At 39.9% G+C, this 27,452-nt stretch overlaps 1 protein-coding gene across 2 annotated transcripts in view; it reads left to right on the top strand.

Annotated features, from left to right (window-relative positions):
• Positions 1-27,452, top strand: part of PLEKHA8 (pleckstrin homology domain containing A8) — a 50,627-nt gene that overhangs the window by 1,013 nt on the left and 22,162 nt on the right. For both annotated transcript variants that reach the window (XR_004682054.1, XM_035020829.1), the window contains exons 2-8: positions 16,214-16,330; positions 17,319-17,474; positions 18,854-18,978; positions 22,436-22,594; positions 23,634-23,674; positions 25,168-25,325; positions 27,190-27,349. Coding sequence is in view for 1 of the 2 variants with exons in the window: in XM_035020829.1 (XP_034876720.1) it covers positions 16,214-16,330; positions 17,319-17,474; positions 18,854-18,978; positions 22,436-22,594; positions 23,634-23,674; positions 25,168-25,325; positions 27,190-27,349 (916 nt within the window). In the remaining variant the exon portion in view is untranslated. The remainder of the gene's footprint in view (positions 1-16,213; positions 16,331-17,318; positions 17,475-18,853; positions 18,979-22,435; positions 22,595-23,633; positions 23,675-25,167; positions 25,326-27,189; positions 27,350-27,452) is intronic.

The following is a 27,452-nucleotide window of genomic DNA, read 5'->3' on the forward strand; positions in this document are numbered from 1 at the left end:
CAGAAATTACCATGAGATGAAACCGTGGCAACTGTTTCGTTGCACTTCTGAGCAGAATGGCTTAAAAATAGTACCCCGCCCCCTTTCCAATGTGTGGAAGTACTTTGTTTCGTATCTTGGAAGGTCATAACTGTTCTCCAGCTGTGAATATGATTCAGAACGAGCTTTTTTTTTTCATTTGTGCAACCAGTGTTTAGTAAAAGCCGCCTGCTTGCTAGAAACTTGTATTAGGCACCTTTTGGGAACTAAACTTTATTATGGAAGATGAGCTGGACACTTAATTTTAATAGCAGTGTATTTGAAACCAGAAATATTCCCATTATCTCTTATAGTGGGAGAGAGATATTGTCCCATCCTTTCTTTGATAGAACAGTTTTTTAAATGTTGTAGTGTGGTGTAGTGTGCTCTGGGGTGGTTTAAGGACTGATGCATCTGGGAGGACCAGTTGGCATAATGACTTTGATGAGATTACGTAGCACAGCCAAAAGTGCACCTGTTGGGTGTACCCAGAATCTCTTCCTTAGGCAAACTGTGGGTAGAAGTGAGTTCTATTTATTTTTCTTATAATCATTAGTAGAGACTGAGTGAGAAGTGTTTTAGAAGATCTGGCCTTTGCTGTTGAGGATTAAATTGGGTGTGGATAACTTGTGGCTGGGCTTTGGTGAATGTCTGATGCTGGTTAACACTCTACTAAGCTAAAGGGAACATGCTTGATCAGGTAATTTTTCCTTTGAGGTATCTCTAAGCCCTGAGATGTATGGATCTTATGCCCTAGAGTAAAATTTAGTTCCTGGTCTTTCACCCCTTTCCATCACACATGCTATTTAACTTTTTTCTTTCAACCTGAACACTCATTGTTCTTTTCTTCTACCCACCCCCCCACCTTTTTTTTTTTTTTTTTTTTTTTTTTTTGCTTCACCTTTCTTACTCTCCTTCTCCTTTATATAGAAAGGTTAGTCTCTGGGTACAGTACCTGCTTCCTGTTGTGAAATGCCTTTTTTCCCCCTGTTTTTATGTATCCTTCAATAAAGTAAAATTTCTCTAAAAGGATCTTTTGGAATCTTTATCATGTGATGTCTGTACCATCTGTCCTGTTGGAAAAGTCTCTCTCTTTTTTTTTTTTCTGCCCCAAGTAAGAGAAGTCAATTCTGTGAGTGTGCCAGGGTGGAAGCCCTAAAAAAAGGTGGCTGGAGCCATTGCCAGAGGCAGCTGTCCTTATATCATGCAGCTTGTTCCCTTGACCCAGGTGCCTCCTCATTGTGGGCACACTGTTCATAGAAGCCCATCCCACCGCTGGGTACTTTTCCTGGATATACTTACAGTTATGTTTCAGCACATTGTCTTTCGTTAGGAGATAAATTTACTTCAAAAAGGAGCAGTATAGCCTAGGAGGAACAGATGCATTCTTGTTTCTTTCACCCTCCTATGTGAGTTAGTCTCCCAAAAGAGCATAGTGTGACTGTTAATGACAAGCTTTGATGAAAACATTGTTACTTCTTCTTTTCTGAAGCTTGTTTTTTTTGTTTGTTTGGTTTTTTAAAGATTTTATTCATTCATTTGATAGAGCACAAGCAGGGGGAGCAGGAGAGAGAGAAGCAGTCTCCCCACTGAGCAGGGAGCCCAACACAACAGGGGGCAACATGGGGCTCTATCCCAGGACCCTGGGATCATGACCTGAGCCACCCACGTGCCCCATGAAGCTTGTTTTTAAAAGTAATATTTTTTCTTAGGGTTTTATATGTCATAATTTTAAAATATATATAATCCCAGCCCCAGTTTGTGTTCATCTGAATTTTTCTCTAAATCATACCTGTTTGTATAATTTTGTCATGCCCACAGCTTGATATGGGAAGCCTTTTGTCAAATTTGAGTGGAGAAGTTAGGAAATCAGTTTATTAGCTGATCCTTTGACTGTTTGGAGGATATTGTTAATTTCACTTACCACCTACTGCGTCCTGGGCACTATGTTAGCCACAGGGCAAGCAACATTGAGTAAGACGGACACAGTCCCAGCCTTCCTTGAGCTTATAGTCTAGTGGGGGAGAAAGACATTCGTTGAATAAGTACTTAGAAACATGTTCCAAGTGTGTGTGATTTGGGGGAAGGTGAAGGGGAGAAGCTAGTTTGGGTCATTGGGGACTGCTTCTCTGAAGAAAAGATTTAAGCAGAGCCTAAAGGATAAATAGAAGTGAGTGAGGCCAAGGCAAAGCTGCAACTGGAGGTTGCAACGAAGAATTTTTAGCTACAGGGAATGTCACTATGAAGGCCCCAAGGCGGGATAGAGACAGGTGAGTGAGGAAAGGAAAGACCCACATGGCTGCAGAGTTTAGAGTGAGGCTAAGCCTCCAACAAGGCTGCAGGGGTGGGTAGGAAGCTTGATAGGCCCCTGCAGGGTCTCTTACGCTGTTAGAAACACCGTGGAGTGGTTGGAGTGTGTGAAAGAGAGAGAAATGATGAGATTGTTTAAAAGCTTACTTTGATTGCATTTATTGTATTTTGCTAAATACTGTATTTATTTTGTGAGTTTCTCTTGCCTCTTGAATTAAACTGGTAGGTATCAATTACTGAAAGTTGGAAGCATCATCAAAGCCCGAGAGTAGCATCTTAATTGCTTACATGAGTGTAGTGCTAAAATACAGAAATACAAGCAGTCCCTTTCCCTAATACACTAGGTATTATACTCAGGTACCCTGTGCTCCTTAAAAGGAAAATGAAAAAGAAAAAAAGAAAAAAAAGCGAGAGAGAAACCAAGAGCGTATGTGTATTTTCTTCCAACAGCCCTGAGCCATCCCACTTTTTAAGCATCAGAACATTGGACATTCTGGGATTTAGTGTCAAGCCCTCTCTTCAAATATTAGATTACACCTGGAATGAAAGGGAAAGGATCAGACACTTCACAAATACCTATATTGTGTGAGACCCAGAGCTAGGCATTGTGTTTGTTATTTGTATCTTTCAAGCCCTAAAAGTTGGTCAGGGAATATTATACATGCTCGGTTGTAAATTAATGCTCTACAGTAGAACGCTAGTTGAGGAATCAGTTGATAGCAGCTCTGTCACTGCCAGCTTCAGAGTCACTTTATCATTCTGAGCTTAGCATCTTCCTCCATAAAAATGATGAGATTTACCAGTTAGTAATTATAAAAGTAGTAACTCAATAATGTTCCAGGCACTATTCTAAACATTTTACATGGATTATCTCATTTAATCTTCACGGCAATTTTAAGAAGCAGTTGCCTTTATTATTCCCATTTTCCAGATGAAGATATTGAGACACAGAAAGGTGAAGGAACTGGCCCAAGGTCACACAGTAAGTGGCTTCAGAGTCATTGCTCCATTACATAATACTTTGAAAGGTCCTTCCTGCTTGATCATTATATAATTCTAGCTGATTCATAATGCACCTATATTTAAAGTATGTTGACCTAGAATAGCAGACTCTATTTGGGGGTAGGAGGAAGGGAGGAGTTCAGGAGTGAGGAAGAGTTTGCTCAGCTTTGTGCATGTTTTGTCACAAGGAAATTTTCTGAGCTGTGCTATGAGCTTTCTGCTTTGCAGTTTTAGGTCCCTTTCCTGCTCACTCAGCAAACAGGAGGACTGCTGCCCTGAGCTCTATCCAGCTGCAGGCTTCATGGGCCCAACCAGCAGGTTAGGGCACAAGCACATTGCAGTATGCATTCCAGAAATAACAAAAGCTTGCATAATACTGACCAGATGGTTGTCTGAGGAGGTGCTATAATTTTGCTTACTAACCCCCCCCAACCCAGGTGGAGGAGGGTGACTCTTGCCTGTATATGTTTGTGCTGTATAAACAGTGCCAAGAGGACATCTAGAATGTGAGTGATCCAGAGCAAGATTCTCATGGTCTCATAACCACTGGCCAACCTTTTTGTTGTTGTTGTTTTAACATTTTTATTGAGATAATGATTCACTTATCGTAAATTTCACCACTTAAAGTATACTAGTTAATAGTTTTTAGTGTATTTACAGAGTGTAACCATCACCACAATTTTAAAACATTTGCATTATCCCCAAAAGAAACCCAGTTTGCAATCATTCCCACCCCACCCCCTCTTGCCTTTGACAACCACTAATCTTATGTCTGTGTAAACTTGTCTGTTCTAGACATTTCATATAAAGGAAATCATACATAATGTGGTCTTTTGTGACTGACTTCTTTTACCTAGTATAATGTTTTTTGGGTTCACGAATGTATAATATGCATCAGTACTTCATTTCTTTTTATTACAAATAATACTCCAGTGTACGGATATACCATATTTTGTTTATCCATTCATCAATTGGAAATTTGAGTTGCTCTATTTGTTTGGGTTATTATGAGTAAAGGTTCTGTGAATATTTGTGTCAAGTTTTTGTGTGTACATGTTTTTGTTTCTCTTGAATGTAAACCTAGGAGTCGAGTTGCTGGGTCATATGGTAACTCTGTTGAATAATTTGGGGGAGCTACCAAGCCGTTTTCCAAACTGGCTGCACCATTTTACATTCTTAACAGTAATGAAAGAATGTTCCTATTTCTCCACATTCTCACCAACCTCCTTATTATCTGTGTTTTTTATTATATCCATTCCTGTGAGTGTGAAGTAGTATCTCATTGTGGTTTTGATTTCTCTTTCTCTGATGACTGTGTTGATCATCTTTTCATGCACTTATGAGCCATTTGTATATCTTCTTTGGAGAAATGTCTATTTACAGCCTTTGCCCACTTGTTGACTGAGTTATTTTGTCATTATGGAATTGTAAGAGTTCTTTATTCTGGATATAGTTTCCTTATCAAATATATGATTTGCAAATATTTTTTCCTGTTCTGTAGATTACCTTTCACTTTCTCGATGGTATCATTTGCTGCACAAAAGTTTTTAATTTTGATTAAAATTAATTTTTATCAATTTTTTTTCTTTTATTGCTTGTGCTTTTACTGTCATAGCTTAAGAAACTATTGCCTAACTTAACCCAAAGTCATGAAGATTTACTCCTGGTTTTTTCTAAGTTTTTATAGTTTGAGCTCCTGCATTTAGGTCTGTGGTCCATTTTGAGTTAATTTTTTTGTGTGATGTGAGAGTTAAGGGTCACTTTTATTTTTCACATTCTCTGTGGTATCCAGTGTTCAACTCTTTATTCATGATTTCAGTGACGGGACCATGGGCCAGTATATTTGAATGTTTTAAATGCGAAGGTTTGAAGTCAGAAAGCCCTGAGTTCAAAGTTCTCCTCTGCTACTTACTAGTGCTGACGCCTTGAGCAAGTTACTTACTCTCCCTGAGCCTCGGTTTTAAGATGACAGCAAGAATAATAGCCATACTAGGTTTATTATGAAGGTGAGATGGATAATATATATGAACCTGCCTGGTACATAGTTCACTTACTGTTAGGTTAATTGGACAGCTGTTTTCATTAACGATGCCAGAAAAATTCAGTTGTTTATTTTGTCTTTGTGCAAACTGTGGCTCCTCATGGCTTCTGAGAGTATATGTATCCTGAATTCTTTCAGTCCTCCTTTTGGAAGTTGGAGTGGTATAATTTATAAAGGAAAATATTCAAATGAACCATCAGAATCTTGGAATTGACTGTGTAGTCCTATGACAGTCATTCTTTTGAATGAATGCTGATTACAGATCATGTAATTTTGTGTAATACTGTACTTTTGCTTCTAGCAAAAATTAATAATCTGGTAAGGAACATAAGAGATGTTAGACCATTGCCTCATTGGCACTCCATCAAAAGCCGCACAGTCTTTCCATTGATTCTGATGTGTGATGTGGTTGGCAATGTTAGGGGTGACCGTGGAATCTTATGTCATTGAAGTGGTCTGTAGATTGAAGAGGGTTGGGGACCTTTTTTCTCAGACTATACTCTCAGTGTTTAATCTTTGCCAAATCCTGTTACCATTACTTTCATCTTGTTTAGAATTGAGCAAAAGCCAGTTAAATTCCATTAGGAAAAGATTTTAGACAGATAAGAAAACAGGCAATGGAGCTCTGTTGGACGCAAGACAGATGAATGAGACAACAGGGAGGGTGAGTCCAAAAAAAATACCATGATGCTTGGGCATTTCTCTCCCTAGATCTATTTTCAAGTTCGTGGAGTAGGTATGACAGTACCAGGAGAGATGGAAAAATGGATAACTTAAGTTAGCCAGAGAGGGCTGACCTTTCTCAGTATTCCTATTACATCAAAGAAGGCAAAATATCATTTGCTTGAGAATCTATTCCACGTCCTTTGGATAGAATTATTCCTGTATAATCCAAGACAAGGATGGCTCTGTCTTGATTTTTAAATACCTGAGGAATGGGCGCCTGGGTGGCTCAGTTGGTTAAGCGACTGCCTTCGGCTCAGGTCATGATTCTGGAGTCCCGGGATCGAGTCCCACATCAGGCTCCCTGCTCAGCAGGGAGTCTGCTTCTCCCTCTGACTTTCCTCCCTCTCATGCTCTCTGTCTCTCATTCTCTCTCTCGCAAATAAATAAAATCTTAAAAAAATAAAAAAAAAAATAAATAAATACCTGAGGAATGGTCTCAACAATCTACTTTTTAACACAGTCCAATAGCCAGTCAATTATTCATTCACTGAGAATGAATGAAACACTAAGTATCAGCTTCTTACTAGACCCTGTGTGGTTATTAGGGATACTGTTTTGAATAAAACATGATCCTGTTCTCAAGGAGATCATAGTCTAGGGGATATCCTTCTTAACTACGAAAAATGCCCTTCTAAATTCATGATGTTGACCCTTAAGCTTTTACATGGTTGTTTCAAGGCTGTGGCTTGACAAGGCTTAAAAGAACCACATTGTGCATATAGCTGGTCCCTAGGTGTAGTTAAGCTATTACCTATCACCCTCCAGTGTCTTTCTTGGAATTTTAAAGGCAAATTTGGGGCAACCCTGACAGGCTGGAATGTTGAAGTCTTTGGTTGTCCAGGTTGACATCACACATGTCCTTTTGTTTTTCTGCCTCTACTGGCCAATATATGCAACTTGGGTGGAGACCAGCCCTTAGTCTTCTGAGGCCCTTGTAAGCAGCGAGAAATGATATAGAGAAGAAAGAATATGAGTAAGGTGTAAAACTGGTCCAAGGAGACAGGCATACCTTTGTTAAGAAAAATGTAGGAATCCTAAAAAGAGGGAAGGAAGGAAGGAAAGGTGAAACTAAGAGAGGGAGGAAGGAAGGGAGGGAGGGATGGGAAAGAAAGGGAAGGGAAAGGATAGGAAAGGAAAGGAAAATGTAGGAATCCTTTTTCAGGAGTGGTCAGGGAAAACTTTCTTCAAGAGGTGGGACCAACGGGTGGGTGAAATTGACCTGGACAGAAGGGGAAGGTAAGGGAACAGAAGTGAACCTCAGTGAGGAAACCAGCAGTACTAAAAAGGAGAGTTCTGTCATGAGAGCAGGAGGTGTTGTTGGGTTAAGCCAGGTCAAGCCTGAGAGTTTTTAATTAGTAGGGAGTCACTTAGGGTTTCTGAATAGGAGGGAAGAACAGGTAAAAACAGCACATAAGGAAGATAGAGCTGGCTAAAACATGATAAGGGAGGAGGGAAAGCTGAAATACATGACAAGATGATAATGGAAGGGGAAAAGGGAGGCAGTATCCTCCATTTCACAGATGAATAAACCAAGGCTTTTAAGATAAATAATTAACTTAGAATCACACAGCATGGGCGCCTGGGTGGCATAGTTGGTTGAGAGTCCAGCTCTTGGTTTCGGCTCAGGCTCATCGCAGGGTCATGAGACTGTGTTCTGCGTCAGGCTCTGCGCTCAGCGAGAAGTCCGCTTGGGTTTCTCTCTCTCTCTCTTAAATAAAGAAATCTTAAAGAAAAAAAAAAGAAAGAATTGCACAGCAAATAAGTCTTGAGCCAGGCCTGCCTGACTTCATGTCCTTCCCATGATTTTACACCATATACCTCTGTGGGCATGGTATAGTGTTGAAGCCAGGAGTGAAAATGAGGGCAATTGGGAAAGACGTAGGGACTGACCTGGAGGGATGGGGCCCTCAGGTTTGGAGCTAGGATAGTAAGGGATGCTGGATTTGTAAAAAGTGACATTATAGTCAGAAGGAAGATGACATGTTAAACCTTAGATATTCAGTTTAGTCCATCTCTCTCATTTATAAATTGGAAAATAATGCCCAGAGAAATTAAGTAACATGCTCAAGATGACACATCTAGATGTTGTAAGTCTGAACTTGAACCAGTTACCTGACTGTTTTCTTGAGTAAGGTGCTGGTGGGACATATATGAGAAGCATTAACCAGAACAAGTAAATATAACAAATATCCAGTTTGATAGCCCAAAGCACACAGCAGAGGTGACTTACAGCAGGCTCAACAAGAGAATTTGATATGATATATTATAATTATAGTCTCACCATCTGCATGCCTGACTCCCCAGTAGACTATTACTCTTTGAAGGCTGGGATCTTCTTCTCTAAATCTCTAAGCCTGGCAAATTATAAGTGCTCAAAAAATGCTTTGTGAATTAATTAATGGTAAATTGAGGAACCTATAATTTAGTTAATGCTTGGTTATTATCTCTTACTATTAGGGATATCTCTTCTTCCCTCCTTCCCAGCTGCAACAAAACTCTTATGACTGACCTGGCAGAGGAGCCCACAGCCTTGTTATCCCCTGTCCTGTCTGCAGCTCCCAGAGGGAAGCTGAGTTATGGGGGAGGACTCTGATGAGGTGGAATATGGCTGCGTACCCCCACAGCTGGACATGGAAAACACCAAGACTGTAGAGGTCAGGGTTCAGTAACTGTGCTTTCCTTCAGTGTAAAAATGGTAGGTTTTCTCACCTTTAACATATCTATAAAACATCCATAATATACTGTATTGAACCATCATATAATATATATGGATTATGAATACAGCAACCATAATTTATGGTGACTAAATTAAGTCTTGACTCACCACTTCAGAAAGATTATTATTCCTATGAAGAAATTTAGTCTCCCTTTATTTTCTTGACATTACTTTCTCTTGAAATAGATTATGCAAAAGAATTGACTTTCCTGTTACTTTGAATTAAGATAGAGGTTTACAGAATTTGAAAGCTGAAAGAGACTCTTAGACTCATGCTGTAATTCTGTAGAAAAAGGAAATTAAAGTTGAAAGAAGTTAGAGGCTCATTCAGCTTTTTTGCTTCTTCTGTTCCTGTTTGATTATGCTCACTAGTTTTTACCTCTTATGATTGATGAAAAAGCACCTTTCCTTCTTTTTTTTCTTTACGTTTAGCTTAATTTTCTTTTTTTTTTTAAAAAGATTTTATTTATTTGAGAGAGTGAGTGAGAGAGCAGAGCAGGGGCAGAGGGAGAGGAAGTAGCCTCCCCGCTGAGTGGGGAGCCTGACATGGGGCTCGATCCCAGGACCCTGAGATCATGACCTGAGCGGAAGATAGATGCTTAACTGACTGAGCCACCCAGGTGCCCCTTAGCTTAATTTTCTATAAGAGATAAGTAGCCCCTTCTCGTGTTGTTCTGCTTTTCTACTCAGCAGTATTTCATTATGGACTTCTAAAAATTTGCAACATGTTAATTTTTTTATCTTGGTTTTTTTTTTTTTTTTTTTTTCCTGTTAAACAATAAGATTGTAAACTTCTGGTTTCCCATAACCCCTAATTGGCAGGAGCTCTGAAGAAACTATGATGGGTTTATAAGCAGAGTGATGTACCTTAGCATGAGGTTGACATTTCACTTAGTGGGTATCCTACTAGTTCTATTTAAGAGTGTTGTTATTGGGCTAAGATGGAGTAAGTTCACTGTAGCCTCTTTCCCACTGATTACACTAAAAACTGAACGAAGTACTCAAGCAACTACCTGAGAACTCTGAAAAGTAAATAATACCAAGCAGACTGGGGAGGGAAGACAAAACAACCACCATGGTAAAGATGAACACTCTTGAAACAAATGGAAAGGTATAGATTCTTAGCAGAGAAATATAAAATACTGAAAAGGACTAAATGGACATTTTAGAACTAAAAAGTATAATATAATTTTTTTTTTTAATCACTTAGTACATGGGCTCAGTAGAATATAGATGACACAGAAAAGAAACAGTGAGCTTGAGGATAAGTCAATAGAAATTACCCAGTCTTAAAAACAGAGAAAAAAAATTGGTAGAACTGAAAGGAGAAGTAAATCCACAATTATCTTTGGAAACTTCAACATTCTTCTCTCAGTAATCCATAGAACAAATGGACAGTAAATCATCCAAAGATACAGAAGATCCGAACACTATCAACCAACTTGACCTAACTGACATTTATAAAGTAATCCCTCAAACAACAGCTGAATACTGCATTTTTTTCTTTTTCTTTTTTTAAAAGATTTATTTGAGAGAGAAAGTGGGCATGAGCAGGGGGAGGGGCAGAGGGAGAAGCAGACTACCCCTGAGCAGGGAGCCGGACATGGGGCTGGATCCCAGGGCCCCGGGACCATGACCCCAGCGGAAGGCAGATGCTCAACCGACTGAGCCACCCAGGCATCCCTACTGCATTTTTTTTTGTTCAAATGCACATGGGACATTCACTAAGATTAACCATGTTCTGGGCTGTAGTAGAAACCGTGCCCAATTGAAAAGAATACCCTTGTCTTTAACAGAAATAAACTAGAAATCAATGACAGAAAGATGTGGGAAATCCCCAAATATTAGGAAATTAAACAGTATACTTCTGAGTAACCCGTGGGTCAATGAAGAAGTCTCCAAGAAAATTGGGAAATATTTTCAACTTAAAATGAAAACACAACAGTGGTTGGCCAGGGATAAAGTGTGGGAAAGAGGGCTTGATCTCAAAGGAGCAGCACAAGGGAATTTTGAGGGGAGGATAATGGAATTTTTCTGTATCTTTATTATGGTGGTTGTTAGAAGATTATGCATTTATCAAAACTCAGAATTGTTAACCAAAGAAGAAATTTGACTACATGTAAATTTTAAAATATTTTTAAGAATTTAAGTGTCGGGGTGCCTGGCTGGCTCAGTCAGTAGAGTGTGTGACTCTTGATCTTGGGGTCGTGAGTTTGAGCCCCATGATGGGGGTAGAGATTACTTAAAAATAAAATCTTGGGGGAAAAGAAAGAAAGTGTCTTTTTAATGGAGTACCCTTTTTTTTTTTCTTTAGTGAAATGTTTGGATGAGTTACTTGTCACAAGGGTGCTGAGTAAAAGAAGCTACAATATTTTTTAGACATAGGTATGACTCACAAATAATCACTTTTTGGTTTGGATCTTTAAAGGAATAAGAACATCTCTAGAAATTCTGATTTAAAAATGGTAGTTGTGAAATAAAAAAGGAAGAAAATATGTATGAATTAACATGAGCTATGCTATTTTAGATCCAAATATATGTACATTTTTATCAAGAAAATTATCCTCATTGAAAAAATACACATTGTTCAACAATTAGTTGAGCTGAAAAAAGTGAATTTTGCAAACAGTTGCTGTCAATTAAGTATAGAAAGATACTGCACTGTGTGAGAAAAGAACAAGCTGGTAACAGTTTTGGAATAATGATGTTCAGATCTTTAATTTCTTTGAATAATGTTTTACAGTTTTCATAGTATAAGTTTTATACTTCTTTTGTTGAGTTTATTCCTAAGTATCTTATTCTCTTTGTTGTTATAAAAGGAACTGTCTACTTAATTTCATTTTCAGTTCATTGCAAATGTAATAGAAATATAATTGATATCTGTATAGTGGTCTTCTATCTTGCAACCTTGCTAAACTTATTTATTCCAGTAGTCTTTTTTATTGGACTCCTTAGGTTTTGCTTCGTTTTGTTTTGAAATATACAAGAGTGTGTCTGCAAATAGAGGTAGATTTGCTTCTTCCCTTCCAATCTGGATACCTTTTATTTCATTTTGTACCCTAATTGCCCTGGCTAGAACTTCCAATAAAAGGTTGAATAGAAGTGGCGAGAGGAAGCATCTATATGTTGTCTTGGGGAAAAGCATCCATGCTTTTGTCATTAAGTATGATGTTAGTTGTGGGTTTTGTTTTTGTTTTTGTTTTTTTTTAGGTGCCTTTATCAGGGTGAAAAGGTTCCCTTCTATTCCTAGTTGGTTGAGAGTTTTTATTATGAAAGGTGTTAGATTCTGTCAAGTGCTTTCACTTTTTCTACATTTAGTGAGGTTGATCATGTGATATTTAATGTTCTTTTATTTAGGAAAAAAACCAACTCAGGCTTGAAGTAAAAAAAAAAAAAAGATAATTTATTGGCTCACTTTTTTTTTAAGCTCACTTACCTGAAAAGTTCAGTGGGTATCTGATCTATGGTTATAACATGGTCTTATTGTGAATGGTGTTCAGAACTGTCATCTGGATTTGCATCCTTTCCCTGCCTCCCTCAAGTCCTCCCACACGCATTCCCTTTATGTGTGAATCATGTTTAGGTCCCGTGTGATGGCAGAATGACTGCTGGCAGCTCCAGGCAAACATCTGCAAGACCAAAGAAAAGAGAGAGTCTCCATTTCTTTCTGCCTTTGTCCAGACCCAGCAATAGTCCCAAGTTTATCTTTGGTTGGGTCACTTGCCTATTGTGTATCATTGAGGACAGGGGATGTGAAGCTCCATTTAAGCCTGAATCACATGTCCCCCCTGGAGCTGGTCAGCCCCACCCAACTACATGGATAGAGTGTGGAGAAGGAGATTTTTAGTAACAGAAATGTGAAGGATGGATGCCAGGTTGCCAAAAATAAATGTCCGCTCTACCTTCTGTAGTGAAATAATCCAGGATAATGCAGTGTGTGAAATTAGCATTTAAATACTTTTATTCCCCTACCCCATCTCTGGCAGGGATAGCTTATATAAGCTAAAACTTTTCTCTGCTCATCGAAGTTTCTTGTCTAATCCTTCCAAGTGGGGAGTTTGGCTGACACCACATTCCATCTCCAATAGAGAATGGCCAAAAAAAGGAGTGGGGGTTGGACAGGAAGATTAATCTAATGGTAATCTAAGAGAGCAGGGACTGGTTACACCCACAGTTTTCATCTGCTCTTTTGTTACCTTGAATTATTTTATCATTTCCAAGTGTGTTAGTAAGGGTTCTCTAGAAAAGCAGATCCAATAGTATACAGAATTGTATACGTATTATGTATATACATATATATGTGTGTATGTATAAATATAAATACATGAAGGGTTTTATTGTAAGAATTGTGTCTTGCAGTTATGGAGACTGAAAAGTCCCATGATCTGCTATTGGCAAGCTAGAGAACCAGGAAAGCTGGTGATGCAATTCGGTGTGAGTTCAAGGGCCTGAGAATTGGGAGAGGTGGATGGTATAAATCCTGACCTGGGTCGACAATCTGGAGAACCAGGTGCATCAGTGTCCTAAGGCAGGAGAAGATGGATGTCTCAGCTCAAAGAGAGAACAAATTCTCCATTCCTCTGCCTTTTGTTCTACTTAGGCCCTCCGTGGATTGGATGATGCCCACCAGCAATGGTGAGGGCAATCTTCACACAGTCTACTGAGTCAAATACTAATCTCTGCCAGAGATACCCTCATAGACATACCTAAAAATAGCATTTTATCAGCTGTCTGGGCATCCCTCAGCCCATCATGATATATAAAATTGATACATAAAATTAACTACCACATCAGTCAAGGTAACTGCAGATTAATTTAAAACAGGAAATGGATTAATGGCCTCTTCATTCTTGCCTCTTTTCTCATACAGTTATTTCTGAGCTGTATCTGAGCTTCCTAGGACAGGACATCATGAAAGAGGAGTGTGTCCCAGTCCCACTCTAGACTCTGCATTGCTCTGCCTGTAAATGTCATATAATGGGAATGAGACCTCTGTGGTTTCTTAATGTGCCTTCTGAAAATCCAGTAACTTTATGCTTTAAAGAAAAGTTATTCTTGGTCATGGTTTTTATAGTTAAAAACTATAGGATAAAATAACGATATATATAACTTTTAGGTAAATGTAGAACCCATTATAGGGAAGGTGGTGTTTCAGTTGTTATTACAGTTTACCAGCTACTTTCAAAACCTAACTGCAGCTGTGCTTCGTGGGGCGGGGAGGGGGGGCAGGGAGCTGTTTAACTTTTTTCAGATTACTGTAAGATAAACCTAGTCTAGGGGCACATTTTTTTCATTTTGTACATATTTTTTCACATTTCAACAACTGAAATCGGGAAGCATCTTAGAATCAGCACCATGTCATATTGCTTAATGGGCAGGTGTTTTTTTTTTTTTCCTTGTGTTACATAAAATAATGGTATGTCTTAAAATTGATGGTGTGTGATGATTAATTTTATGTGTCAGTTTGCCTGGGCCATGGGGTGCCTGGACATTTGGCCAGACATCTTTCTGGGTGTCTGTGAGAGGGTATTTCTGGATGGGATTGACATCTGAACTGGTAAAGTAGATTGTCTTCCCTAATGTGAGTGGGTCTCATCCAATCAGTCAAAGACCTAAACAGAATAAAAAGGCTAAGAAAGAGGGAACTCCTCCTGCCTGCCTGAGCTGGGACATTGGTCTTTCCCTGCTTTCTGACCCGGACTGAAGCACAGCTCTTCTTGGGTCTCAAGCCTCTTGATTTGTGTGAATCAGGCACCAGACATCTGTACCTAAGCAGCGCACAGGGCTGTGCTCGAAGCTCCTACTGGCCCTCTCTCTGTCTGCCTCAGCCACAGAAGAGTCTCATTAGAAAAATGTATCCCTAAAGGGCTGTAGCATTTCAGAGAAAGAAAAATATATATCCGACTGAGGACTCTGACAAGGCTATGCAGAAATAGTCAGAGATGACATTTTAGAAAGAAGATCCAGCTCAGGCAACAGCCCAGAAGCAGAAAGTAAGTTTGGTTTGTCTAAAATATAGATTGGGTAAGAGCACTAGATAAGATATATATTTCAACTGAATATGGTGTGTCCCCTGAAATTCTCCAAAGTAAAAGTAGTTAAGCCCTTGAATGTTTTAAGATTATTTCATTTCAATGGGTCAATACTAAGTAGTGAGTCAAAGTTCTTTTCTCCTATGGCTCATATGCCCCTACACAGGCTTATTAGCACTCTGTAACTCTGTATGACGTCGAAAGGGCTGTAGCCAGGCCACAGGGGCACAAGAGCACCTGGCTCAGTGGGGGATCCACACAGACCAGGTTCAGCCACTCGCTGCTGACAGAATCTAAAGACAGAGTTTCTCCAAGTGGGGAATTTGGCTGACTGGTGGTGGTGAAACAAGAAAATAATGTATTTCAGGGCGCCTGCGTGGCTCAGTTGGTTGGGCGACTGCCTTCGGCTCGGGTCATGATCCTGGAGTCCCTGGATTGAGTCCCATGTCGGGCTCCCTGCTTGGCGGGGAGTCTGCTTTGCCCTCTGACCCTTCCCCCTCTCATGTGCTCTCTCTCTCTCATTCTCTGTCTCTCAAATAAATAAATAAAATCTTAAAAAAAAAAATGTATTTCAGTGAAGACCAACACCAAAAAGTCAGCGGACTAACGTCTCAAAGATGGCCTCCAAAGTGCTGAAAATACTCCTGGGTTTAGATAAGGAAAATGTGGGCAGTAAAGGTCAGGTCGATCGATCACTGTCTTAGGGTCAGTTGTGCAGGGTCTTGCTGAAGTCATGGCAGTGGTTAATGCTTGAGGGAGTAGTTTCAGTTCCTATCAGGGAATGCTTTGCTTGTGGGGTCTTTTGCCTGAGTTCAGAGATAAGCGGGAAAGAAGAACTTAATCAGTTAAGAAAGTATAGACTGAGGTCAAAATGGAGGTGGTTGAAGTCCTCTTTCAGAGCAGTATAATGTTCTGCCTCATTTCTAAGTTTGGGATAATCTTTCTTAACCAGAGGAGAGGAGATCAAGTGTGTGATAACAGTGTCCAGGAGATAATAATCTTTTATCTTAAAAAAAATAAAAACCAGAGATTACTAGTACCATATTAAAGGAAAAGGAAATAAAAATCATCAGTAATCCTGTTAACTAGAGAATCATCCCTATGTTCCTGATCCTTGCAGACTTTTTTCTATACCTATGTGACTAAAAATCTATGCCACCCACTATGTGGGTGTTTGTTTTTAATTTAAAAAATGGGATCATGCATACAGGTATTTACTAACCTACTTCTTTCCCTTAGAATTTCCCCTGGAATTTAAGCTCCTTGGAGCTGGGACCCAGCCTCCTTTGTCAGGTCCCATTCCTGTGTCCTGGGAGGCACCTCCCATGCAGGCAGTAATTGAGACCATGCTCTTGCTTCTGTTTACAGGTTGGCAGCCTAGATGGTTCCTTCTCTGTGGGGGGATATTATCCTATTATGATTCTCCTGAAGATGCCTGGAAAGGTTGCAAAGGGAGCATCCAAATGGCAGTCTGTGAAATTCAAGGTGAGAAACCAAGAGATTTGCAGGTTTTCTTTTTCTTTCTGTCTCTCCCATAAAATAAAAAAGCACTGGCCTCTGCGTGTCTTTCTCTGACGTTCTTATGGTACAAAGATACACAGTGTTATGTCCCAAAGAAAGCCTTGCAAATAAGACCTAAAACCAGCCAGTTTTTACAAGGAGGTTGTTGAAGAAGTAGTCAAAATAAATGAGAGCAGTGTGCTTCACCATACATCTAGTGCTCATTTTTTAGTCACTTGCTCACCTAAAGCCAGCGACTATGTGCAAAGCTTAGTTAAGTTTTTTACTGCAGCGTCTAACACTTCTATGTTTAGATCAGGACACACACACACCTTCTCACCACCACCACATACGTAAAACAAGCAAACACATAAAGACCTGCAAATAGCCTTTACTTCTTGGTTTGGGGACATCTTGAGACATGCTGAGAAGATGTGGCTTTGAAACAGATTAGAAGAGAAACAGATTAGAAGGGTATTTTGCAGCCTGATGGGAGGTGAAGGTCAGAGTGTGGTTTTCTTATTTCTTCTCCCAAAGGTCTCACACTTTTGCTCTAACTTGTGAAGGACAGTAGAAAAGGAGAAATAATTGTGTTCTTGATTGCTTTCCAATAAACCCAAGAAGGTAGAGAGGCACACTCTTACTGTTGGCATGCAAGATTTTGGCCTCAGAGCAGTATTACTTTATACACACAAGCCAAAAGAGATTCTGTCTCTCTTCCGATAAGGAGAATTGAGTGCTTCTTTTTAGTCTTGGTGATATGTTGGAGCCAGCCAAGGTTTTTCCTCTTCATCAGCAGAAGCATCGAGGAAGAGATAAATAAACTAGGGGAGGTGATAAGGGCTAGCTAGCATCCTCCCTTGGAAGAAGCCTTTAGTGACTTGCACCAGTTGAGCTTAAATATTTGGGTGGGGTGGAGGCTACCCAGATAGGGCTCTTCTAGCTTTCTGACCTCCCTCTGCCTTGCTCCCAGTTCATTCTGTAGATAATACACGCATGGACCTGATAATCCCTGGGGAGCAGTATTTCTACCTGAAGGCCAGAAGTGTGGCTGAGAGACAGCGGTGGCTGGTAGCCCTGGGGTCAGCCAAGGCTTGCCTGACCGACAGTAGGACCCAGAAGGAAAAAGGTTAAGTATTGATTGTCCTCTGGTCTGGGAGCCTTGGGAATCACCCACTGGCATCTCTGGGTTCTCATATTTGTTATCTTGCCTCTGACCACCCAGCCAGCTTTTTGTATCGTGCAAATGCCATATACCTCTGGAATTTAAACCACAGCCTATATCTAACTCTTCTCTCTTAGCATATCATAATAGAAAGAGCACAGGCTTTGGAGCCAGATACAACTGGATTCAAATCATGGCTTTGTAGGTTACTGGCTTTTTGACCTTGGCATAGGTCACTTAATCTCTCTAATCCTCAGCTTCCTCATATTTTAAAAAGAGGTAATAACCTGCATTAAAAGGGTTGCTATGAGGATTAGTAATGATATGAAACTGTTTAGTACCCAGTCTGGCACAAAGTTGATCTTCGGTAAAGAAGCCTTGGAGCAGGGTACTTTCTGTAGTAACACCCCACTTTCCCCTCCCTTTCCCTGGGGAGGGATGGATACTTAATTGTCAGGTTGCTACTGCTTACTGCTCATTAACTCAACCTCATTAGGTCTCCTGAGAACCCTGGCACAACTTTCTGTGTGGGCCAGGGGAGAGTGCCAGGGCTTCCTGCCTGAGCCCTAGCGCCACCTTCCCAGCCCCCGTCCCCAGGATGTACACCTGAAGAGATTGGCGGGAGACGGGGGCCTCTTTCTCATGACAGGTGTGGTAGATGTGCTTGACTCTTCAAATAGACACCGGAAAATGGCCTCTGCCTTGGTTTTTTTTTTTAATGCTAAATCGGGAGCATATTCCAGACACTGTCAGCTTTGACTCAGGTCAGGTTGTAACGTGCAGCTCTTTCATGGGAACAAATCCAGAAGTGATAATGACTAGCTGAGCCCTCAGCGCCAGAGTAGCTGGAGCACTGCTAATGAGGGAGCAGCATGTGCACTGAGGGTGCCGTTAGCCTTGATGGGTGGCATGCTGGACCAGTTCTGTGAATTAACGAGCCATCTTATTAGTGATAATTGCACGTTACGGAACAGTTTCCCAGTTTGGGGTACTGTTGGCAGGTAGATAGCTATGACCCCATTTTACAGATAGGGAAAACTGTGCAGCAGATGAAACCAAAACTCTGAACCCTTGACTCTGGGTTTGAAAAGTATGCTGTATCCTTCTTCCTATACTGGTGATCATTCAGTATGTTGGCCCAAGAAATAATATAGATTACAAAAGACTAGAAATCTCCTGTTTCTGTTTTTCTTGCCCCCATTATCTTCATATATATCTTATCTATAACCCATACCATAAACATCTGACTTTAGGTATAGGTTATATATGCCACTCTATGGTATGCTAACTAGTAAATTCCTTATTCATCCTGGTAATTACATTATCATCATTTTGTTATTTAGAGTTTGCTGAAAACACTGAAAACTTGAAAACCAAAATGTCGGAACTAAGACTCTACTGTGACCTCCTTGTTCAGCAAGTAAATAAAACAAAAGAAGTGACCACAACTGGTGTGTCCAATTCTGAGGTAAAATATTATTTGTCTTAGTGACAGGAAAAGTAGCACCAGATATTGCTTGCAGGTAATCATTACTCTCACACAGTCCTTGACTATTTTGGAATTTACTATTTTTCGGAGAAAAAAAGTAACAAAATTCAACAAAGAGAAGAAATGTGTGCGTTTCAGCATGTGGAAGCATTTGTTTTCCTTCATGGAATGAATTCAGGATTAATTAGTTGATAACATTTGGAACCTTTAACATTGGCGCCATTAGCCTAGCTGATGTACTAAAATACGTTTTTCCCCACTTTGCATCACTTTATAAATACAGCCTTATCTGTCTAGCTGCTTCTATAGGTATGACTACTAATATGCCAGCATCATGTCTATTAATAATGTGTACCTGTCATCTTTGATGAGACTATAACAAGATTTTATTTTATTTATCTATCTATTTATTTTTTAAGTAAGCTCTACACCCGGCATGGGGCTTGAACTCACCACCCAGAGATCAAGAGTTGCATGCTCTATGGACTAAGCCAGCCAGGCACCCCTGTAACAGGATTTTATTGGTGACATAATAATTGTGCTTTACTACAGACTAATGCTTTCAAAGATGGAGACACAGCTTTTTTTTCTGCCCATTGTCAGTAAGGATTGCAATTTTTTTTTTATCTTTTTTTTATTTTTTGAAGATTTTATTTATTTATTTGACAGGGAGAGACACAGCGAGAGAGGGAACACAAGCAGCGGGAGTGGGAGTGGGAGAGGGAGAAGCAGGCTCCCCGCAGAGCAGGGAGCCTGATGCGGGGCTCGATCCCAGGACCCTGGGACCATGACCTGAGCCGAAGGCAGACGCTTAATGACTGAGCCACCCAGGCGCCACCAGGATTGCAATTTTTAATGTTTATTAATGAAGTTGTCATTTACTCATCCTAAAACATGTATTAAAAGATCTATCTGGTGTTAGGCTGTGTGTTGAATGGCTCATACCACCCAGGGAGGGTCTCTCTCTCCTCTCAGAGTAGTTATAATCTGAACAACAATGCCTACAAAATGAAGAATCAATAGATTCTAATTAATGGTTTTAGTAAAAGAAGATTATGCTACTAGTGGTGCTTTCAGTTTTTCTTATAAGGGTGATTTCATTCACTTCCTTTTGGGCTCTCTTATTCATTCAGCAACTGCCTGTTGTGTACAAGACACTGTGCTGGGACAGGGCGGGAGGGAGGGATACCGAAAAACATCTCAGTCCTGCTCTTGGGATGCTTACCGTTCATAGCCGTGATTCTCAGCCCAGAGCAGTTTTGCCCCTTAGAAGACATTTGCAGTGTTTGGAGACATTTTTGGTCGTCAGGGTCGAAGGAGTGCTATTGGCCTCTACTGTATGGAGGCTAGGATGCTGCTTCACATCCTGCAGTGGGTAGCAGAGCGCCCTCACCGACTTCCCCCACTCCAAAAATTCGTCAGCCCCCCATGTCAGTCTTGCCACAGGTAGGGAAACCCTGGCCTAACAGGGAAGGGAAAATGTGAACATAGCAATTTTTAATCCAAGGAGATGTTTAGAGTGCCCTGGGAACTTGCTAATGAAACTGTGGCTGTGATACTCTGATTTATAATAAGAAATATGTATATTTGGTCTTTATAAGAGAGATATATTTGGCAGAGCTCCTAAAACTCTTAGAATTTCCTGTGATGAGAATGATAAAATTGTCTTTTGTTATGGTAGGGAGACGACTTTTGGAAAGTGCCTAAGGATGGGGGCTGGTTGACCCAGAACCCAACCAAGTGATTAGAGGGTTAGAACTCTCAGATCCACCCCACTCTCATCTCCTGGGAAAGAAGAGAGGCTGAAGATTGAGTTTAATCTCAGTGGCTAATGATTTCATCAGTCATGTCTGTGCAGTGTAGCTTCCATAACCCAAAGAACGGGGTTCGGAGAGTTCCTGAGTTGGCGAACACATGGAGATTCAGGCAAAGTGGTGTGGTCAGAGAGCATAGAAGTTCTGAGCCGTTCCCAGCTGCCTTGCCCTTTGCATCTGTTTCTGGGTTGTATCCTTTTATAATAAACTGTAGTAAACTGGCCATCTGGTAACTAGTAAAATGTTTCTCAGATCTGTGAGCAGCTCTAGCAGATTAATCAACTGAAAGGAGGAGGGGGTTAGAACCTCCAATCTGTAGTAGCAGATCAGTCAGAAGCACAAGTGACCACCTGGACTTGCCATTGGTATCTGAAGTGAGGGGTGGGGAGCAGCCCTGTGAGAGCTGACACTGTCTTCAGGGAGATAGTGTCAGAATTGAGTTGAGTTATAGAACACCCAGCTGGTGTCAGAGAATTGTTTCGTGGTATGGGAAAACCCACACATAATTGATGTCAGAATCATAGTGGTCCACAACCAGTAACATCGACTAGCTTGTTAGAAATACAAAATTGAAGAAAATATAGAGGCCACTCTTAAGGAGAAAAATTTAACTGGGTAAATTTTAAAAATCTTACTGGCTTTATTCAGCAACTCATGAATCAAGCAACATCTCATCTAACAGATAAAAAGGAACTCTGAAAAGCCTTATGAGGCTAGGGATTGTTACAGATAAAGTGAGCAGGAACAAGGAAGTTCTGCTGAGCCTTTACTGATTGATTAAAGCAGGGTTACTTCCTTCATGTGGAGCAAAAGGAAATCTTGGAGCTGGGTCAGGTAACTTGTGCTGATTGGTTGACCTAGGCCTGCCTTTTTTGGGACAACCAGGCATAGGAACTGAAGTTTTTGGTTTGCTGATGTGAGGCTTAGCATGAGCGACTCCATCTTGGGCCCGGTCTGGTTTCTTTTATACCATTAAGATGTGTTTACTGTACTCTCTAGTCAGGGGATGGCCTCAGTTTCCTGAACAACTTATTAATATCAGTATTCAGGGGAAAAACATCCTGAACAGGTAAAATAACTGGGAGAACAAGTGATTAGCTATTCAAAAGAATTCCATTTGCTAAAAGCTCTTAAACTCATCTGTACCGAAAGCCAAAAACCCCATTCTGAAAGTAAATAATGATTTATGGTTTCTAATTCTTCTATTCTAGAACCTCATTTTTACTCAGGCAGTGGGAGACATTTTTCTATTGATTCCACTGATCTTCAATCTGTGTGATTCCCTGATTCATACCTGCCACCACTTATAGACCGGAAACTCCCTGAGGGCTCTGTGCCCAGCACCTGGCACAGTGCTAGCATATAATACTTTTGAATTGAAAGAAGTTGTTGCCTTCAGCTGGAGCGGTGGGGGGAGAGTGTGAAGGGTCAGATGGAGGCTTATAGGGCTAGTAGATAAAGTGGACTCAGTATTTTCCTTTTGTAAATGATGTACATATTTGTCCTTCAAAATAGGTGGGTACATTATTACTACATTGTGGATAAAAACCTCTAAGGACATTCCACCATTGGGCTCTTTCTTTTTTGGCAAGGTAAAGGAATCTTCCACTCTTGTTTCGTAGGAAGGAATTGATGTGGGAACTCTGCTGAAATCCACCTGCAATACTTTTCTGAAGACTTTGGAAGAATGCATGCAGATCGCAAACACAGCCTTCACCTCTGAGCTACTCTATCGCACTCCCCCAGGTTCACCACAGCTGGCCATGCTCAAGTCCAACAAGGTAAAAGCCAGCTCAGCTTGGCAGCAGCAGGGCATATGAAAAGATGAAAAGTTAAAAAGTGATGTAGTGAACCATGTTATCCATCACCCTTTGGTGACTGAGAAAGACATTTTTTTAGTGGCCCTCCCTTTATGTCCACTTAACATATTTCTGCCGTCAGTCCTCTGTATCCATTTATTTTTAGCAATTTTACCATCTAAACCTGTGTCTGATGTAACTAGGCTCTTTTCAGCCTTCTTGTCCAGCAAATCTTGCCAAGATTTGTGGTGACCTTCTAACTAGTTACTTTCAGCCTAACCCTTCCAGGCAGCTGATGGTATTTCTATTCGTGAAGTATAAACTGGACCACTTTACCTAAACTTCTCAGTGCCTCCCTCATTGCCAAAGGTTAATGTCAAAACTTCTTAACCCATTCCCACACCCCCAGCCTTGTGCTCTGTCATTACCTGGCTGAACATACTAACTGCATAGAGCTCCCCTGACATCTTCACACCATTTCCCAATGCCAAGAATGCTGTTCTCACTTATCTTCCCCTAGTTTGCACTTCCCCATCCTTCAATATTTAATCTCTCCTTCCCTGAATCCCTAAGTTGGGCTAGGAGCTTCTCCTCTTTGCATACTCCTATTTTTTAGGGTTACTCTTTATTGAAATTACCTTAAGGGTAGGAACCTCATACTGTTTATCTTTATACTTTTAGTGTTTGAAACAATGCTGCATCATAATCTTTAATGAACATAACTAAAATTATGAGAAAGCCAACCACCAAGGGTTTGGCTATGGTAATTAGATCCTTCAAAAGAGCCATCTTCCTTTTCCTTAGAAATATGGGTACACTTATTTGAAAACATACAAAGGACCGGTTAAGATCAATGACTCCCTTCTTTTGGGAGGATCTAAAATTGTTCCTGTTGAGTGGGGCAGTTATGTTATGGTCATATTTACCACTTTTATATGTGATGAAACTCTAAATATGCTCTGTTGGAAGTTTAACATGAAGCTTTCTTTTTTTTTTTTTTTTTTTTTTGCTTCTTTTAAAGATGAAACATCCTATTATACCGATTCATAATTCATTGGAAAGGTACAGTAACTCTTTTGGTTTTTTCTTCTTTCTAAAAATAAATACGTTTTTATTGTTTGTTTAAAAAAAAAGAGAATATTTTGATCATGATTTGAGATAATACCAGAAGGAAACAGTATCTGATTTTCCTCTTTGGGGTGAGCTTGAAGCAATGCAGACCTTTCACTTAGACTGACTACCTGGGAAGATGTTTGCATTTTCCCTCAGGTATGGATGGGCCTGCCCACCACATGTGGTAACTTTTAATTGCTCTAGTGTACTGAGAGGTTGGAACCTCCTCTCTTGTGGAGGAGCCTGGCATTAACCTAAATGTGCTTTTATTCAGAAAAGACAGTACTATTTTGTTTTATTTAAAAATAAAAATGTTAGGTAGCCTTATAGGTTATAAAAAAACAACAACTTAATATCAAAATCTAAACTATTTCTTCCTCTAATTGCTCCTTCAATTTTAGAAAAAGTACACATTTACATAGTTGTGTTCCTATTATTTGGGGTCTTTATTCAGTTATTATTTTTTATAAGCATTCCCGTATTTTGACATACTCCATATATTTGTCCTTTCAAATTGTTATTTAACATTTCATCTCTTGTATACTATTGTTTGCTTTAGTACAAGGATTGTTCCAGTTTGGTTAACATTTTTATCTTGTTCTGAATATTTCTACTAGAAAAAATAGACTTTTTTCTCATGACATTTCCTTAATAAACACCTACATTTTTAATTGCTAGGTTGAAATATGGCATTTCTTTAGAGAAAAAAAAAAATGCTTTTCCTGGAGTCACCATATAGCTTGGACCCTTTCCCTTTGTTTTTATTAGGAGAAAATATTTTTGTTCTAATTCGGTTGGATCTAATCACTTACAAGATATTATGATTGTCCCTTCAACAGAATTAGCTGTTCCACTTGCATGTTAAAAGCCCTGAAGAGCAACAGATCCTCAGGAGGTATCCTGTGTCCTCCTGGGTTTTTTCTGTCAGACATACTTTGCAGGGAGTATTCTCCCCTGACCACAGCATGTAGCTTCTAGACAGTTAACTGATAGGCAAACACATAGGAGTGACCAGTGATTTTGATTGCTGAAGAGAGAGAAAAACTTCCTAGGGAGGAGCTGAGGAAAGTGAGAAAAGTGTTAAATGTGTACGGGTAGAAAGCCGATTGAAAACCAAAGAGCTGTCAATGAGTATTTCCTGTTGCTGGTGGGGAGCAGGAAGTTTAAGTCACCTGAGGGTCCTTGAGAAGCCAGGAATGGCTCTTTGATTTCAGAACCTCAGTTGGGAGACAGGCCTGCTCCCATCACAGGCGGATACCTGTCTAGGAGGCAGGAGGCTGAGAGGTTTGGCTGATTCAACAATACTGGTTTTTAATCACTGTTAAAAGGAGTTGGTGCTTGTGAACCCCTCCCTCCTTTCTCAGAATAAGATCTACCTGAGCAATCTATTTAAGACCAAATAACTGGACTTTTTGGCTTTTCTCCTTATAAAAAATTTTCAGGCAAATGGAGTTAAACAGTTGTGAAAATGGATCTTTACATATGGAAGTAAATGCTGATGAAGAAATCCTAATGAAAAATAAGAGCTCCTTATATTTGAAACCTGCAGAGATAGATTGCAGCGTATCAAGTGAAGAAAATACAGCTGATAATATAACAGGTGAAAACAAAAGTAAAGTATGAAGCAAACCATTGAGCCCAAACCATTGATCTTGGGAGTTTGATTGTATATCCATGAAGTGATACTTGACAGGGGTTGGCCTCAAGATGGTATACTAGTAGCTAGTAAGGCAGACATTAGCTTGGTAACACAGGTCACTTGACCACATTGTGCCATCCCATCTGACCCAGTGTTGAAAAGGCAGAATGGAGAGGATTTTTCCCATTCACTGTTCTTATCTGTAATGTCTGTGGGCTGTGGTGAGCAGCAGCTGTCTGTGCTGACTTTGTAGAAAATATGAGTGTTTCATTGGCCTTCTACTCTATGTCTCAAAATCCTTTGAACTTAAACTGTGATGTCAGACTTAACAGAGCATAAAGTTGTGGCAGTTCAGGTTGCTCTCCTCCTCGTTTCTGGTAAGGCCAGAGAATGGCAGAATTCACCAACCCACCCATCAGATTTTCACCCAGCCTTCCCTGTGTCCATCAAGCCAGAGTCCCATGTTTCAGGTAGTAGCTTGTAGTTGAAAATGCCACCCTTTCAAATTTGCTAATTCCATTGGCTCTAACCACTAAAACCAGCTTCAGATCAGTCTGAGACAACCGTATTAGAGCTTTTATTTGTGTTGCAACTGTTTAATAAATATTTTTGAAAATAAAATTTTAAACAAGTTTCTTGCTCCTCTCCCCTGAAATAAGACCCTGTTTTTTCCAGATGAGTTGGGGAGAAAGAAGATGCATTTCATAGCTGTTAATCTGAGGCAAGCAATTCACTGAATCACTGAAGTTTTATCCCTTGAGTAAATAATAAAGATAGAATTTCTGTGGAAACAGACTGTTGTTTGACCAATAATTTTACTTCTAGGAATTTGTCTCCAGGGAATAGTCAAGTTTAAGGACAAATACATGTGGACAGGGATATTCTTTATGACATTACAGTGGATTCTCATTATTCATGGCTGTGTCCTATGAAGTTACTGCAGACACTGAACTAGCAAATACTGAACCATTGCTTCGAGGGGAAATACAGAGTTTGGTTCCTACAAACCTCTGTTCACATTTTGGTCAGCTGATCAGTATACAGACTTGTTTTATGTGTGTTTCTGTTTAAAGACACCTTATTTAGTATTTAGTTGATTCATTAACATTAATCCCACGGCCAACAGTACTATCACTCGTGCCTGAATGAAGCTTACCTGACACATGTATTTTCTCCATAAGGCACATCACAGCCTTCTTACACTTAGGACCAGTAGACAGCACTACACTTGGAGGCATCTGTAAACAGCAAAATCAATAACAAAATGCACAAAGCATGACCCTACATAAACACACTTGTGTATGGTATAAGAACCGAAGCAAGAAGGCAAATTGTTACCTTGTTTGACCTTAGCTGGGAACATATATGTCAGGCGACTCAAATTTTTCACATCTACATGTGTCTAGAAATGACTGCAGACGTGCCACAAGCATTGACTTTTAGGATTGCAAATAAACTATCCTGAGAAGGCAAATTCACAAATACAGAATATGCTGATAATGAGGATCGACTGTATTTATAACACTAAAATTTTAGAAACCACCTAAATTCCCTCCACATGAGCTTGATGCAATATATATGGTCATTAAAATCACATTTTAAAGAGTATTGAATGATAATGAGAATATTCCTGATAAACTGTTGAGTGAAAACAAGCAGGATACAAACCTGCATATATTTAAACCTAATTTTGTTTGTGTATATAGTATTTCACTGATTTTTATTTCTGTAAACTTCTCTGTTTTGGAAATATTCAACAATGAATATATATTAATTTTTGTAGTATGTAAATAATAGTTTAGTAATAGGTATTTTCTATGTGTAGTCCAAGGTGAGATCATGAAGGAAGAAGGAGAGGACAACCTGGGAAATCATGACAGCAGCTTAGCACAGCCTGCATCAAACTCCTCAAGTAGCTCTCCGGAATCCCACTGGGAAGAAGGCCAAGAAATCATCCCAACTTTCTTTAGTACCATGAATACCAGGTATTCTGTACTTTCTAAAATCAGTGACAGTTGGATACCAGCTTCCCTTCTGGAAAATCAATCATGGTGTTCCTTTCAGGTGATGGCATATTTTAACAGAACA

The sequence above is a fragment of the Mirounga leonina genome, unplaced genomic scaffold (genome assembly GCF_011800145.1).
Source record: "Mirounga leonina isolate KUSES-001 unplaced genomic scaffold, KU_Mleo_1.0 Mir_174, whole genome shotgun sequence".
Taxonomy (NCBI): Eukaryota; Metazoa; Chordata; class Mammalia; order Carnivora; family Phocidae; genus Mirounga; species Mirounga leonina.